Here is a 16218-nt window from a genome sequence, read left to right on the forward strand (position 1 = left end):
TCAGAACAAGACCTTATTTGGAAATAGGGTCTTTGCAGGCTCTCAGAAACAGACTCATATGGACCGAATTCAGAAGAGATTGCAGGTGGCAGACACTGGCTCGACATGAGACCTACTTCCTGCTTCTTTACTAACAGACCCAGTTTTTTTCAACATGGTCACAAGTCCAGCACAAACAATGGCTCACGATTGGTTTAGGTCATTCATGATCATTGTGTGTCTCATCCTGTGTCTTAATTTCTCAGACTCTCTTGCAGTTGGGGTGGCCTTACAACCAGCTCTAATCAACAAGATTTGAGGACAAATCTAACGTGAGATTTCTTGGAAAAAGTTTGCTTTTCTGATACAAAGGGTCACAGACAGCAGACACTGTTCTTCTTCCCCCACCTCCTTCCTGTGGACATGAGGGTTGGAGCCAGAGCAGCCTTTAGGTAAAGGCCAGGGGAATGTCAGACAGGTCAGCTCGGACATCCTGGGACACTGGGCCACCATGCCAATGGCCCTTTCTTGCTGGATTTCTTATTACGGGAGCAAAATAACTTTCTTGTTTTATTTAAGCCTCTGTAGTAGGTTGCAAAGTGGTCTTCCCAAAATTCTGGGTGAATTTTGGGAGGACACTATGCAACCTCCTAGTGTCCACCCAGAATGTCATAACAAGACCTTATTTGGAAATAGGGTCTTTGGAGGTATAATCAGTTAAGAATCTTCAGATGAAATCATCCTGGATTTAGAGTGGGCCCCAAATCCAATGACGATGTCCTCACAAGAAGAGAAGGCATAGAGAGATACACAGGGGAGGATGTCATGTGATAACAGAGGTAGAGGTTAGCATAATTCACCCCCCATTCTCCCCCTTTCAGTGCCCCACGCCCCTTGCAATGTGATGCACCTCCTTCCGTCAAGAGGTGGAGGCTTCTTTCCCTCTCCTTGACTTGTCAAGGCCTTGCCACTTGCTTTGTCTCACAGAATGGTAAGGAAGGGATGGCATGCCAGTTCTGAGCCTCGTGCATGTCTGCTTGCATTCCTGAAACCCTGTTCAGCCACCTGAGAACAAGCCTGAGTCAGCCTGTTGGACAACAAGAGACTGACGGTCCTTGTCAACTCTGTCAACTCTGGTGCCCCAGCTGCCAGCCAGGCTTCTCTAGCCCAGCCAGCCTTCAGCTGATTGGCCAGCTGAGTGGAGCAAGATCAGCTGTGTTTGACCCAGAGCAGCAAAACCACCTAGTTGATTTGTAGACTTGTGAGCAATACCAAACACTTATTTTAAGCCACTAAACTTGGGGTGGTTTCTTACCCAGCAGTAGCTAACACCTACATGCTTTCAGTTATTTGGCACCTGTGAGCAATTGAATTTGGGAACCCTGTTTTAGCTAGAGGTTTTCAGAGTTCACTATGTTTTAGAATTACTCAGAAAATCTACTTAAAATAGAGATTCCTGGGCTTGCTCCTAGAGAGTTTCAGTAGATTGGGTGAGCTCTAGGTATCTGCATTTTGACCAGCATTGCTAATTCTGGCATAGGTAGTCCATGGAATACACTTTGTAAACCATTTTTTTCATGGGAACAAATCACTAAAATCATTGTGTAATCTCTAATATTATTCCTCCTCCAGTATCAGAAGAGAGAGAGGAGACGGTTTCGGCCCAAAACGGGAATGGGCTGCACTTATCTGTAGAAATTGATAAAGAGAAATATCTCCCTTGCCTAGCATCTCAAACACTGCACTTTACATTCAGTATTGTTTCCTGATTGCATTAAGAAATATACTGCAGCCGGACACGGTGGCTCATGCCTGTAATCCCAGCACTTTGGGAGGCTGAGGTGGGTGGATCACTGGAGGTCAGGGTTTCAAGACTAGCCAACACAGTGAAACCCCATCTCTACTAACAACACAAACATTAGCCAGGTGCGGTGGCACACACCTGTAACCCCAGCTACTCAGGAGGCTGAGGCATGAGAATCACTTAAACTCTGGAGGTGGAAGTTGCAGTGAGCCAGGATTGCATTACTGCACTCTAGCCTGGGCGACAGAGCGAGACTCTGTCTTTCTCTCTCTCTCTCTACATATCTATATCTAATCTATATCCATATCTATAGCTACATATGTATGTGTGTATATATACATATATATACTGCTTTTAATTTACATAAAAATATTTATGATCATATATAAATAACAAAACCTTGGTTTTAATTACAAAATGTTGTTTGGTGGCTGGTGGATCAAATTAAGGAGGATTAGCTAGAGGCAAACTGCGAAGAGTATGAGGCAATCAAGAAAAACTTAAAATATCTAAACAATGACAACCTGTGTAACAGATCCTGGAAGCTGGACAAGGGCAACTGCCCGTGTCCATTCCTGCTGGGCCAATGAATCAGCTGCCAGTCATTCTGCCAATGTTTACCGAGGACTGATGTGTCAGACAATCCTTGAGCTGGTGCACAGCAGGGACAGGCCATTCCTATCCTCTCTTCACGGAGCATGCATTCTAATGGGGTGGGGGACACAGATGATAAATGAGACAAAATATATATGAGGTGGTATACTGTCCCCCAAAAAGATATGTTCAAGTCCCAACGCTGGGTGCCTGCGAATATGACCTTATTTGGAAATTCTTTGCAGATGTAATCAGGTTAGGAGGAAGACACTAGGGTGGCCCTAATCCAGTGCCACTCGTGTCTTTCTGAGAAGAGATACGGACACAGGGAAAATGCCATGCAATGATGATGACAGAGTGGAGCGATGCATCCACAAGTCAAGGACACAGGGAAACGTCATGCGATGACGTGTCAGAGAGCGGGGTGATGCACCAACAAGCCAGGGAATGCCACGGTTTGCCAGCAACACCAGAAGCTGAGAGGAGAGTATGGGGCAGACTCCCTTACAGCCTTCAGAGGATACACGGCCTTGCTGACAACTTGATTTTAGACGTTCAGCCTCTAGGACTGTGAGAGCATGCGTTTGTTGTTTTAAGCCACCGTTTGTCGTATTGTTCCACAGCTCCAGGAAACTAAGGGAGAAAAAGCAAAAGGGGAAGGGAAGCAGGGGATGCTGAGGGTTATGTTTGCAGTTTAGACTAAAGAGCCACTCGGACGTCCTCACTAAGATGGGGAGGAGGGAACGCACGCCAGGCAGACGGAACAGCAAGTGCAAAGGCCCTGAGGCAGAAGTGTGCCAGCTGTGCTTTGGGCTGGTATTGTGTGGGTTAGGGAAAGCGCTGGGAGGTGAGGGTGGGGGAAGAGGGGAAGGACCAGGGGATAAGGGACTTGCAGGTCATAGCAAGGTTGTTCCATTTTGCTGAGTGAGAAAGAAAGCCACTGGAGGGTTCTGAGCGGAAGAGTGGCATGAACTGAATTTTTTAAAATGTCAACTTTAAATTCTGGGATACACGTGCAAGACGTGCAGGTTACATAGGTAAATGTGTGCCATGGTGGTTTGCTGCACTTGTGAACCCATCACCTAGGCATTAAGCCCTGCATGCATTAGCTATTTATCCTGATGCTCTCCCTTCCCCTAACCCCCAACTGGTCCCGGTGTGTGTTGCTCCCCTCCCTGTGTCCACGCGTTCTCATTGTTCAGCTCCCACTTATTACTGAGAACATGCGGTGTTTGGTTTTCTGTTTCTGTGTTAGTTTGCTGAGGATAGTGGCTTCCACCTCCATTCATGTCCCCACAAAGGACATGATCTCATTCCTTTTTACGGCTGCATAGTATTCTAACAGTGGCATGAGCTGATTTTTAATAGTAACATCTTTTTTCTTTTTTAAAAAGGATCACACGAGCAGCTGTGCGGAATGTGGGAAACCAGCTAGAAGGCACTGCTTTAAAATGGACGGGTGGCAGGAAGGGGAGTAAAGAGGGGTGGAGGGAGGAGGAGGGGTAGCAGTTGGGTTCTGGATGTTTCGGGCAGTGGAGCCAAGAGGATGTGTTCATTGTGGACAGAGAGAGGAGCCAGGCATGACCAAGGATTTTGGACTGAGCCATTGGAAGCAGAGAGCTCCAGAATAACGGCTGTTTGACTTGTGTGTGACTTTCTGTAGTTTACTGAATGCACGTTCTAATCCTTGGTCATGATTCCCACATGTACAATATGAAGGTATCTGAAAACGTCTGAAACATTCATTTTTATTACTAAACACCACTACTTGCCCCGAAGCCTTTGTATGCAACACACGGACCTTTCCTGTTGGAGAGATGTTTGGAGGGTCAAGTGGTTAGTAATGTCTACTCATCTGTGCTGGAGACGAGGGGGTAGCATTTACAAAACGCCGGTAGGAAGGCCAGGTCCCCTTCTACTTAAAAGGCTTGGAGCCCAGGCGCCACTGGGCTAAGGCAGCTTCAGGGCCCTGGCCCGGGAGTGCATTTGCGGGGACTCCCCCTGAAGACAGGGCGGCAGCCGCGGGGCCTCACGTCGCCCAGACTCGCGGGACACCGCGATGATCAAACAACGACACTGGCGTTTGCTTTGGACCTCACAGGATGTGTGGTTGGCGCTGTATTCCAAACAGTGCCACTGTCAACCCGGCTTCCATCGCGCTCGGGACACCGGGATGGCAAACAGCAGGCTGTGGATGGCGGGCGGTTTCCCACTGACTCCTGCCCGCTCGGTGCAGCTGGAAAAATCGAAGCCGGGGGCTGGACGCGCCGCCCACGAGCCGTTCCTCGGCTAGCACTGCCCATTTTGCCCAGGGAATTAACTTGGAAGTTTTCACTTCACTTTTCGCACAGAAAATCATTTTAAAAAGCAAACCAAACGCCTGTAAGCACACCCGCTAGGGAGCCGGACTCCGTCGCGCGTCCTTCCCGGCTCCGGAGCGGCGGAGCCAGCCACCGGGCACTGCACGCTGGCCGCTCACCCCGCTAGGTGCAGGGAAGACGTGGGCCGGCGCGCGGACCGCAGACAGCGCAGCGTGACCTGCTGCACGGACCCTCGGATGAGAGATCTGGGGCGGGATCTGCGACCGGGGCCGGCCCTTACGTCAGGAGGGAGGGCCGGCCGGCGGGGGAAGCTCCTGCGGTGGCGTCCGCTGCCCCCGCCCGGCTGCTTGGAAACTTCCACCGGTGGCGGTGACGGCCACGCTCCCCTGCGCACGCGCAGCCCGGCTCAGGCGCCAGCCCGGGGACACCGGCCCTAGCGCGCATGTCTGCACGCCCCGGTCTGCGCGCCGCGGCGGGCCGAGGGCGGCGTGCGGGCCTTCCAGCGGCTGCTTATTCCACCCAACCCCGGCCTAGTCTGGAAGGGCTCAACGCCGCCGTCTCTCCCTCCAGCCCCTCCCAGTCGCGTAGCTTCTGACGCCGTCCTCACCCCGCCCGCGGCCGACGGGGCCCCAACGCGCAGGCGTGGTAACCACGGCGGCGGTGTCTAGTGAGGATTTGAAATCGGTCGCGCGTGCGCACTGGCGACACGGCCCGGCGACCGAGGCCGCGCTTCCTCCTGCCGCCCCCGTCCCCGCCCCCTCCCCCGCCCCTCATTGGAGCGGAGGCGGCGGCGGCCCCCTCCTTCCCCCGCGCTGTCGCCGCCGAGAGTGTCTTTTCACCGCCGCCGCCGCAGGAGAGCGGAGCCAGCGGCGCGAGCGTGACTGAGGGCTGGGCGCACGGGCGGCGGCGCCTCCCGCCGGTCCCTCAGCCGCGCGGCGCCTGGGCCCGCCCCCTCGGCCCCGCCGCCCGCCCCTCTCCGATGGCCTCTCCCCGCGGCCCAAGTGGAACGCCGCCGCCGCGGCCCCCGCGTCCGCCCCGCGCCGCGTGAAGCGGGAGCCCCGAGACCGCAGCCGCCCGCTGGGACGCGCCAAGCGCCGGAGCCGCCCGCCGCGGCCTGCCCGGGCCCATCGCCGCCGCCGCCGCCTCACGCCGGAGCCCGACGGGAGCGCGGCTCGAGCAGGAGGCCGGGGCTCGGCCCGCCAGCCGCCGCCGCCACCGGCCCAGGCCCGTCCGTCCGTCCGTGCGCGCGCGGCCGGGCCTCGGGGCGCGGCGGGGGCGGGGCCGCGTCGGGGCGGGCGGGCGCGCGGGCCCCGCGGGGGCGGCGCGTGGATGGATCCGCGCGTGGCCTGGATCCAGCCCGAGCAGAAGGGGCCAGCCAATGCCCTGTGGATGCAGATCTGGGAGACCTCGCAGGGCGTGGGCCGCGGCGGCTCGGGCTTCGCGTCCTACTTCTGCCTCAACTCGCCGGCGCTGGACACGGCGGCCGCGGCGGGGGCGGCCGGGCGGGGCGGTGGCGGCCTGGGCCCCGCGCTACCCGCCTCGTCGCCCCCGCCGCCCGGCCCCGCCGCGCCCGCCGCGCTGCCCCCTGCGCTGCTGACGGCGCTGGGGCCCGCGGCCGAGGGCGCGCGGCGCTTGCACAAGTCGCCGTCGCTGTCGTCCTCGTCGTCGTCCTCGTCCAACGCGGAGTCGGGCACCGAGAGCCCCGGCTGCTCGTCGTCGTCCTCCAGCAGCGCTTCGCTGGGCCGGCCGGGCGGCGGCCGCGGCGGCGCCTTCTTCAACTTCGCCGACGGCGCGCCCAGCGCCCCCGGCACAGCCAACGGGCACCCCGGGCCGCGCGGCCCCGCGCCCGCCGGCTCCCCGTCGCAGCACCAGTTCCACCCGGGTCGCCGGAAACGCGAGAACAAGGCCAGCACCTACGGCCTCAACTACCTGCTGTCCGGCAGCCGCGCGGCCGCTCTCAGCGGAGGGGGCGGCCCCGGGGCCCAGGCGCCGCGGCCCGGCACCCCGTGGAAGAGCCGCGCGTACAGCCCGGGCATCCAGGGGTGAGTGCGCGGGGCGGCCGCGGGGACGGGGGCGGGGACCATGGTCCTGGCTGGCGCCCGCGGTGCAGACACCCGTCCCAGGCGCCCGGGCTTTTGGAGGATGGATGTTGAAGGCGAAGGCCAAGGCCCGACTCTGCACTGAAAGTTTGTTTTTAAATATCAAACTCATTTATAATGGAGTGACTTGCCCAGATCCTACAAGTAACAGTGCAAGAAAGGGGCTGCTGAGTAGGACCTGCAGGTATTTGTCTTTTTTACTCTTGAGATTGGAAGGGGAAATCGACTCTCTCGCCCTCCACCCCGCCTCCGGGCAAGTGAGGAACCCCTTGTCAAAGTGGAGCGTAGATAAGTGTGGCGTTTCATGTAAGTTGCAGAATAATTTAGCATTGCCAGGAACTCAAATCACGTCGAAGGTAAATATTAACCTTCTTAATTTCATTTTTTAAAAAAATTTAACTGTCAACTTAGAGGTGATTCATTTTTTGGGGGGTGTTGTGTGCTTTAATTTCGTGCTGCAATTAACATAAGCATCGCCTATGGTTTATAAACATTGGCTTAATTCAAAGAAGAAAACAGATTTGTCATGTATGTCTGTTCTTTGGAAGATGCCATTTTTATTTGAAATATTTCTACATCCGCCTAGAGGGAATTAGAGACGCTACTTAAATTTAGTGCACTTACAGACGGCAAGGAATGAAACGAAAGGTGGTGTGTGTGTCGGGGCTGGAATTGTCCCAGGTGAGGCTGTTCAGGTGTGATGCTGTTGACGCAGCCCTTTTGCCGTTTTGGGCTTTTCTGAGCGTCTGGAAGTAATTTATGTGTAGGTTGTATGTCAGTATTTTAAGACTTAAATGATAAGTTTTCCTTGCACAATTTTTTCCCCCAAATTTAAAAAACAATTATGGATTTGCCGGGGTGTGAGGGTTGTTGCATGCAGTAGAGTCCTACAAATAACCACAATTGCTAGGTGTTGGGAGTTCTTACAGTAAACTTTTTCTTATAACTCTGTTTCTCATTTGAAGTATGTTGGGAAACACGAGTTGATACTTCCTTAAAGCGTGTGATACACTGTAATAGCTGCATGTTCTGTAACTTATTTCACCTGGCTTGGGCTACAAGCGATACCTTCTAAATTCCCCGAAGTGTAAACAAGCAGTGCAGACGCTGGCGGGAGCGCAGACTCCTCTCCTCTCCCTCCAGTTCTTACCTGTAGAACTTTCTGAGAGCAGGTGGTTGGGAGCAGTTTCTTCTTGATGAATAGCAATATATACCTAAGGGCTCGCTTGGGAGGACCTTTAGGTTTCCAGCCTGTTATGTAACTGGAATGGACTCCGTTTCTCTTAGCACTAGAAAAAACAAGAAGACACGTGGTCTCTGCCAGTCTTGGGTTGTACCTCTGCTCTTAGAAAGCGGTAGCGCATCAGGCCCCATGCACCTCACTTGGGCTCCCGGAGCTGTTTCCTCCTGGTAACTCTAGTCAGGCTCAGTAGGTAGTGTTGCTTTTATTACTGAATGAGCCCACTAGGGTCAGGTGCTGTGCTAGGATCTGGGGATCTGGGGCAGGGACTGCATGGGAGACACAATCTCATGATCTTGACCCACCCTGAAACCTGCCTGCAAGTGCCCCCTGCCTAGAGCACAAGAGTACCCTGCTCAGTTGTGCAGGTCCCCTCTCACGCTGTTCGTCACCCACGTCCAGTCACTCATCACATGCTGTTCGTTTGGCCCTTTTAATCTCTCCACACCTCATCCTCCCTCATGCAGGCTCTTGTTACCTCTGTGGAGATTGCTCAAGCAGCGGGAGGTGCCTTTGATGCACTCTGGTCCTGCTTGAGTCCTTTCCCATCACTGCTAATGGGGCAATCTTCTCTGCCAGCAGGTCTGGTCAGATTCCCCTTCACCCTGTGATGTCACCTCCCCCATCTCCAATCCCCCACATTAAAGACTAAAGCCTAAACCTCAGCAACACCTCCAGGGCTCTGCTGCTCAGATGGCCCTGGGTCCTGGCTCCTGGCCCCACCCCTTGCCAACCTGTTAGAATCTAGCTGTAAGGCAGTATGGTGTAGGGCATGAGAGGGCTCTGAAGCCCGCCAGGAGGTCTGGTTTGATACTGCAGTCATGCTCTTTGAACCTTCCTTTTCCCCTTTGCTGGAGACCTCTTCTTGCCTGTCTCTGGGTGGTGTGTACCATGCCTCCAGTATGGCCTTGGGTGCATCCACTTCCTGCCGTCTCTGCCCAAAGGGGCCTGTGAGGACCACCTGCTATGTGCTCAGAAGGGCACGGTGACCTCTGCTTGGGCTGCTACTCCAGCTACTCTTTCAAAAGTAAACCTAAGCAGTGGTAGAGTTGGGCCTGTGGCTAGAGGAGGTAAGGTCCCCCCAGTGATCATTTCCACGTGGCCCGTTGGTCCAATATGAACTAACCTTTTTGTGTCAAGAAATAGTTCTGTCTAGAACTTGCTTCTGGCCATCAGCTTACCCAGAGTGTTGAGAAAGGCCACCAAAAAGTCTTTCAGTTGTGGCTTAGCTAAGGAAATAACTGAGTTTCAAAGGCACACCTGGGCTGACCAATAGTAAAGGACCTTGTTGCTGAGAAGCTGCTTGGGGTTGTGATATAGTCCCAGGACGTGCACTTCTGAAAATGCAGTGTGCCTTCCTCATGGGAGGATGAGCCTGCTGTGGAGCATTGGCTGAACCCAGTTGGGTCTTTGCCTGGTAGCCCATGTGGCAACCCGCACTATTTGTCCTTTTCTGGGGAGGAGTTTTCTGCCCTTGGACACTTTGCCTGGTGGCTTGGCCATGTGAGACTGCCAGTCTGCCTTCTGCCTCAAGTAGGATGAAGAAAAAGCAGGTGAAAGAGGACAGGGATTGGTGCAAGAACCTTCAGAGGAGAGGAGGTGAAATGCTCCTTTTGCCTCTGGTTCTTATTCCATTGTTTGATTGAAATCCCAAGCCTTTGTTTTGGGAATGGTGTGCTTAGCGTGAGCTGTGCTGTCTACCTGGGCTTCTGACCTAGAGATGTTGGGCAGGTGTGTGGACAGGCCCTGGGCCCTTTGCATCCCAGCCTCTGGCTGCTGTCACTTGCAAGTGCTCTCATCCCCTGACCCAGCAGGGATTTGGGCTGTTATTACTTTGTCATGGTCGTTCTAGCAGCTTGGAAACCTCTTCAGGTTAAAAGTCTTGTGTAAGTGAGAGTGGGAGCATGGCCCTCAGATATTTGGCCACATCCTTACTGGTGTGTTACAGAGACCCAGGAAGAATGTAGTTGAACGAAGACACGTGCAGGTGTCCCGGGCCCTGAACAGCTTCTATTCAGAGTTTGGCCTTTCGAAGGCTGTGCCATCTCAGGTGTGCCTGCAGTGTGCAGCAGGTGTATGCAGCCTCCTCTCTGCAGGTTTCTTGATATTTAATCTCATCTTTTAATATCTTCTATTAACTCAAAGGCAATTCTGTTCTTAGTTTGAAGTCTGAGAGAGACCGACCACTGTCGGCATAGGACATGGTCAGCCATGCCCCACAAGGCCCCTGGTGAGAGTCGTTTCCAACTTGGTGCATGTTTTTCTCAATTCTTTCCTGCGAAGAAGTCAGAGCGTGGAGGCGCAACCAGGATCCCCCCTCTCCTTCTAGCCTGACCTCACTGACATAAAGTAGAGCAGGTGTGACCTGTCCGGAACATCCTTGTGATGCTCAGCAGGGCCTGCTGCAGAGCACTGGAGACATCCTAGGGGCCTTTCCCTCCCGTACTTTCCTGTGAGTGTCCAGGATGCATGAGAGAGGTTGTCGTGAGACCTGCCTTGAAGGGTGGCGGTGGCGCATGTGGACCTTGCTTTCTGAGTTTCCCTCTCTGAGTCCCAGAGGTATAAGCTTGTGGAGAGAAGCGTGCACGATCACACTAAGCAGATACTTGCTCCTGCACTGTTGGAGGAGGAAGAGGAGTTAATTTCAACAATGAACTCGTCCAACACTCCTTCCATTTAGTAATAGCATCACTTGTTCCTGTCGTTTGTTCCATGGCCAAGCTCCACAAGGTGAAATTGAAAATCAAGTGCAAGACACTGGCTGTGCTGGAGTTGAGGAAAGTTTTGCTGGAGAACTGCTTGCACCGTATGTCTGGTTACTGATAGACGAGGACTGGCCAGGTCAGGACAGCTGACACTTGAAGAAGGGGCTGCCCAGGAGGGCATGGCAGACTCTGGAAAAGGAGGGTGGGAGTATTAAACTGGCTGGGAATGAGAGGCCTCCAATCTTTTTGCAGAAAAAAAAAAAAAAAGGCTTAATGCTCGTGCTGTGGAAGTCAGAATGGAGCAAAGTGGGTTCTGTTTTGCTGCTGTGAGCCTGTGATGGAACAACAGTGTCATTTGCTTTTTCTCAGAAATACTTAATGCATGTTTGTGACGTAATTTTTTAAAGTAATTTTAAGTAAATATTTTAAAGTAAAAAGTTGTAAGATTTGTGTCTCAAGGTAAAGTCTCAAACGTTCTTTGGTCACTGTTTAATATGAGATTTTGTCCTCATTTTAAATGGATTCATGTAAGCATCCTGTGGAAGAAGAGTTAATAGTTACCCTTGGAAAATAAGAACTTTTTATGCCTCAGTTAGGTCATATGGTTTAGGATCTGATTTTGTAGTTGTGGAGTAAAAAAGGTTAAGAAAAAACCAACAAACCTTGATACTCAAATTCAGAAACTTGATTTTTGAGGATGCAACCAGAATTTGGACTAAAGGTACAGAGGGGTGGCAGAGTCAGACCACCCAGACTTGCAGAACATTGAAGAAGCTGCAGTGCTGCTGTGGAGAGGCCCTTTCTAGGAGGTGTGGCTGGCTTGTCAGTGCTTCCTCTTCTCTGCAGTGAATTGGATGGCAAGCCTCGCCCTCTTTGAAAGCTGCCACTCTGAACCTGCCTTGAGAAGCACCTCAGGGAGGGCAGGCAGGTGCCCAAGTTACCTGACCTGTTGTGAACATGTGCCTGAGTGCGGTGGCAAGGATGCCTTTTCTCCCAACACTGGGGATGCACACTCATGCAACATCCTATTTTTGAGATTTCTGTGTTGTGGTAGTTCTCTGTTGCTGTGTAGCAAATTAGCATAAACTCAGAGGCTTAGAAGAACACTCATTTATGGTCTTGCAGATTCTGTGTGTCAGATCAGAGATGGCGGGGCTGGGTTCTCTGCTCAGGCTTTTGCAAGGCTGAAGTCAAGGTGTTGGCCAGCTGTGTTCTCAGCTGGCACTCAGGGTCCTCTTACCAGCACATTCCTGTTATTGTCAGAATTCAGTTCCTTGCAGGATAGAAGTCCTTGATTGCTTGCTAGCTGCCAGCAGGGGAGTTGGGTAGGGCGCTCTCAGCTTCTTAAGGCCACCTGCATTCCATCTGCAAAGCAAGGTACTTTGAATTTCTCTGATGTTTCCCGCCAGCTGGAGGAAGCCCCCTGCTTCTATGGGCTTGTGTGATTGAGTCAGGCTCCTGCAGGTAACCTGCCTGCCTGAAGGTCATGTAGTAATACAACATGATCATGGTGTGATAACCTCATCAGAGCCACAGGTTCCAAGGAGTAGGGTGTAGGACCTTGAGGGGAGGTTCTTTTGTGGGTAGACTTCCCCTGGCATGGAATCGGTTGATGAGGACGCTGTGGTTCTTCTTGTCCAACACTTTTCCCCTGACTGGACTCCAGCCCATCGCAGTGACTCTTGCAGATTGCCAGTTCTGTCCTCTGGCTTGGTGGTTACTACTGAACTCAGGCAGCCACTATAACCAGGAGAACCTTTCTGTGCTGCACTCAGATGGACATTCTGTAAAACACGTCATTTAAAAGTTTGCAGGACTACTCGGGAGGCAGAGGCAGGAGAATCCCTTGAACCAGGAAGTTGGAGGTTGCAGTGAGTCGAGATCGCGCCACAGTACTCTAGCCTGGCGACAGAGTGAGACTCCGTCTCAAAAAAACAAATAAATAAATAAAATAAAAAATAAATAAAAGTTTGCAGGAAAGCCGTGTGAATTTATGAAAATACAGTGATTGAGAAGTCCTGTTCACGAGGTGTCCTGCATTGGCTAGCTTAGGAAAGGGGTCTTCCTATGCAGGTGGGGGTTGATGACTTACCCAAGAGTCACCTCTGGAACCCAGTTCTCTTAAGTTCATAGCAGTCCATCTTTGCTTTGCAGAAGATGTGGGGAACACTTGTCCCGCAAGCCCAGGTTCGTAGGAATGTTGGCTTCCCCAGAACCTTGGCTTCAGAGCACCGTGCCTCCTTTAGGAGGCACGAGAAAACTCCCACACGGTTCTTCCCTCTGTCCTTTCCTGAGCCCCCTCTGAGTGTTTGGCTCTTGTGGAGTTGCTGCTGTTACAAAGCTGACCCCACTGCCCTCCTGAGTCTCCTCAGGGAAGGAGGGGCTGTATTGTAGCCCGCATTCTTAGTGCCAAGCACACGGTATCCACCAAGTAAGTATCTCCCAAGAAAGAAGAGCAGAAGGAGGATCTGCCAACTCAGGAGAGCAGGTGGGGGGATGGCAAGTCTACGGAGTATTCATAAACCAAATGCTAAGGGAAACTTTTGTTGTTTGTCTTAGAATTTTAAAAAAATAAAGTCTGTTGCAGTTTATCTGCTTTCCTTCCTGGAGAGTGGCTAAACTAGTGTTCTGTTTTACAATATAGAATGCAAAAGCAGAAAACATTCAAGAAAATTCTATACTGTATTTGAAAAACATCACCGTTTAGTTTTAACTGCTCTTTGTTTCTTATTATAAAAATTAATACCTAACTATGAAAAGTTAGAAAGCCTGGGGAAGTATGGAGATGAGTTGTCCACCATTGGGCCACTAGAGAGTGCCCTATGAGCCTGTCCCTGGCGTCCTGGACTCTGGTGATGTGCACTGCATTTGCTGGCAGTGAGCCAGGGGGCGGGCCACATCCAGGCCTGGGCCTGGTAGATCTCTGCAGAACTTTATCCATCTCTCTGCTGACAGGGTGGGCTAGATGGGAGCAGCTCTGAGGGTCCCTGTTGGCAGAGAATGTCTTTGCTTATCAACAACATGCCTTTTTGTTGTGGGCTTGTGATCCTTTTCTTTCCTAAATCAGCTGCTGTGCATAACCAGTTAGGCTCTCTTGTGGCTTCAGATTGGAATTAGTTTCCCAAGTGCTAGGATGTGGGTGTTAGGTGATTTCTATCTTTCCATTTGAAAGAGATTTCAGATTATTGTAACATTTCTGGAATCCTGTCGATCTAAAGCAATGACTAGGATGTAGTAGTTTAAGGGAAATGAAAAGTCGAATTATTTTGATGTTTCTGCTTCAAACCTGCTGGATGGAGTCCATTTGTCAGCATTGGGAGCCACGTGCTTGGCTCTTGAGAGCCTAGCTCCATCAGCCCATGTCACACACTCACAGGTCTGGCTTTGGCTGGTTTCGCCACGGTTTCTAACTTGAGCCTCAGTTTCCCCACCTGTGAAGCAGAGCCTGTGGCACCCACCCCAGACCAGAGAGCACATGAAAGACTTGGAAGCACTCGAGAGATTAAAAAGGCCACTGCTGCCCTTTTCTCCTCTCTTTAAGGAAATTGAAACCAAAAATTAAGTCCTTCTTGTTGCCAGCTGGACAGGAAAAGCCTTTTTCTTGGTTTTTGAAAATACAACTTTCACTTTCAGACCAAAGTGAAAACTGCTAAAGACTGAATGTTCTGAGTCTTGGGAGTGGGGGCTGGAGGGGTGTTATGAATTGAAAGATACCTTTCTATTTTTAAAACATGTTAACAATGCCTTAATAATGAATAATGTCTGGTCTAGTTTTGTGTTTGTTAGTTGTTTTTTTTTTTTTTTTTTTTTTTTTAACTGTTCTGAAGGTACATCAGCACTGTTCTACAGCTTTAAATAAGAATCTCATCTCCCCAGAGGCAAGGGCACTCTTGATGTATTTGCTCAGGGCTGTATGTGCTGCTCTGTGTAACTCGTTTAAAGTTGGTTAAGGTTTTTTTCGTGCACCTAGTAGAAGGAGAGGATGAAGTGTTTTCTGAACTCTTTGCAGCTTCTAACATAGTGTTCTGTGTATAGTGAAGGAAAACAAAATTAAGGGCCAGGGAACATTAAGTAGGCAACTAGAACAGCACTGTCCAGTAGAACTTCCTGTGGAGATGCGATAATTCTATTTTTGCCCTAATACAGTAGCCACTGGCCGTATGTGACTTTTGAGCACTTGAAATGTGACAAATGCAACTGAGGAGCTGAATTTTAGTTTTATTTACTTTTAATTAAAATTTAAATGGCCATATATTTAGACAGCTCTAAACTGCAGTAACTTTAGACTATTTGAAACAGTGTTTGATTCAGTAACTGTTGCTGAAATAAATTGAAACTCATACAACAGTAAAAGCTGTGTTACTCAGCAAGTTACCACTGTGAAAGCTCTAGAAATTGTTTGAGTTTCCAATGCAAATCCTTTTCAAAAAGCTGCTGTTTTAATAGCACATGAAGCATAAAATAGGTTCATAGCAGAGCGCAACACAGAGCAACACGGAGCAACTGTTGTGACCTGGAGTGTCTCCAGTCCAGCATGCAGGTGATAGGTCTCAGCGTTTTTGCACGCAGGTTAATGATGGTGCAGACGGTCACTTCCTTCTCTCAACAGTCTTCCTGGTCACCAGCACCACTGTGGCTCATGTGTGTGGGGCTCTTTTGGCTTAGCTCTCTGCACACGAGTTTGCTCCTTGAGCTCCCAGAGCCGACCCGTGAAATGAGTGATATTACTCCTGTTTTGTAGACAGAAAACTGAAGCCTTGACAGGCTGACGTGACCTGGCAAAGGGTGCTGCAGTTGGAAATGTGAATTCACGGCTGACATCTGGGCACTTTACTCCTAACAGTGTTCAGTGAACTAGATGTCGCTAACATGCAGGGGATGGAACCTAGCAACTCATTCTACAAACATGGTTCAAATATGTTGGTACAGGTCCTTTTGCTTTGTTTTCCTAAAGAGATTAGATTCAGATGTGGTGGGGTGCTTTGACAGCCACCACAGGACAAAGTCGACAGCTGTGGGGTTGGGGAGTGTTGAGGATTTCAGAGGGAAGCCAGTCATGCGCAGTAGTACGCTCAGGTTCGTGCTTTCTCGAGGTGTGCCAGAACTGGCCTGGAGGGAGGCTGCAGTGCGGGAGCAGGATTTCTGTCACCTGGAGTATTCTTAGAAGTTGCATTCTATGAAGAATGGAGCATCTGATGAGCTGTTTACTCGCTGTTTTATCTGATGGCAGTTGAAAGACAAAGCAGGACTGGCAGCGCAGCCGCCTCAGTCAGCACTGCTGCGTTGGGGGCTTGACCTGCAGTCTCGCAATCCTGGATGATAACTCATTTTGAAGAGAGAAAAATTAAGCGTTAAGTGATTCAAGCGTCTCGCCCAAGGCGCTACTAGAAAATAAAGGCACTGGTGCCCAGATGCAGGTCTGCATGGTGTGCAAGCCTGGGCTTCTTCCCACCTCCCCCACAGAGAGGGCACTGGT

The 16218-nt window shown here is 51.3% G+C and overlaps 1 protein-coding gene across 1 annotated transcript in view; it reads left to right on the forward strand.

Moving 5' to 3' along the window:
• The first annotated feature begins 5504 nt into the window (after positions 1-5504).
• Positions 5505-16218, forward strand: part of TENT4A (terminal nucleotidyltransferase 4A) — a 43393-nt gene continuing 32679 nt past the window's right edge. The window contains exon 1 of the mRNA XM_030813902.1: positions 5505-6740. Coding sequence (XP_030669762.1) covers positions 6028-6740 — 713 coding nt within the window. The 5' untranslated portion in view covers positions 5505-6027. The remainder of the gene's footprint in view (positions 6741-16218) is intronic.

Source organism: Nomascus leucogenys, chromosome 6, assembly GCF_006542625.1.
Source record: "Nomascus leucogenys isolate Asia chromosome 6, Asia_NLE_v1, whole genome shotgun sequence".
NCBI lineage: Eukaryota > Metazoa > Chordata > Mammalia > Primates > Hylobatidae > Nomascus > Nomascus leucogenys.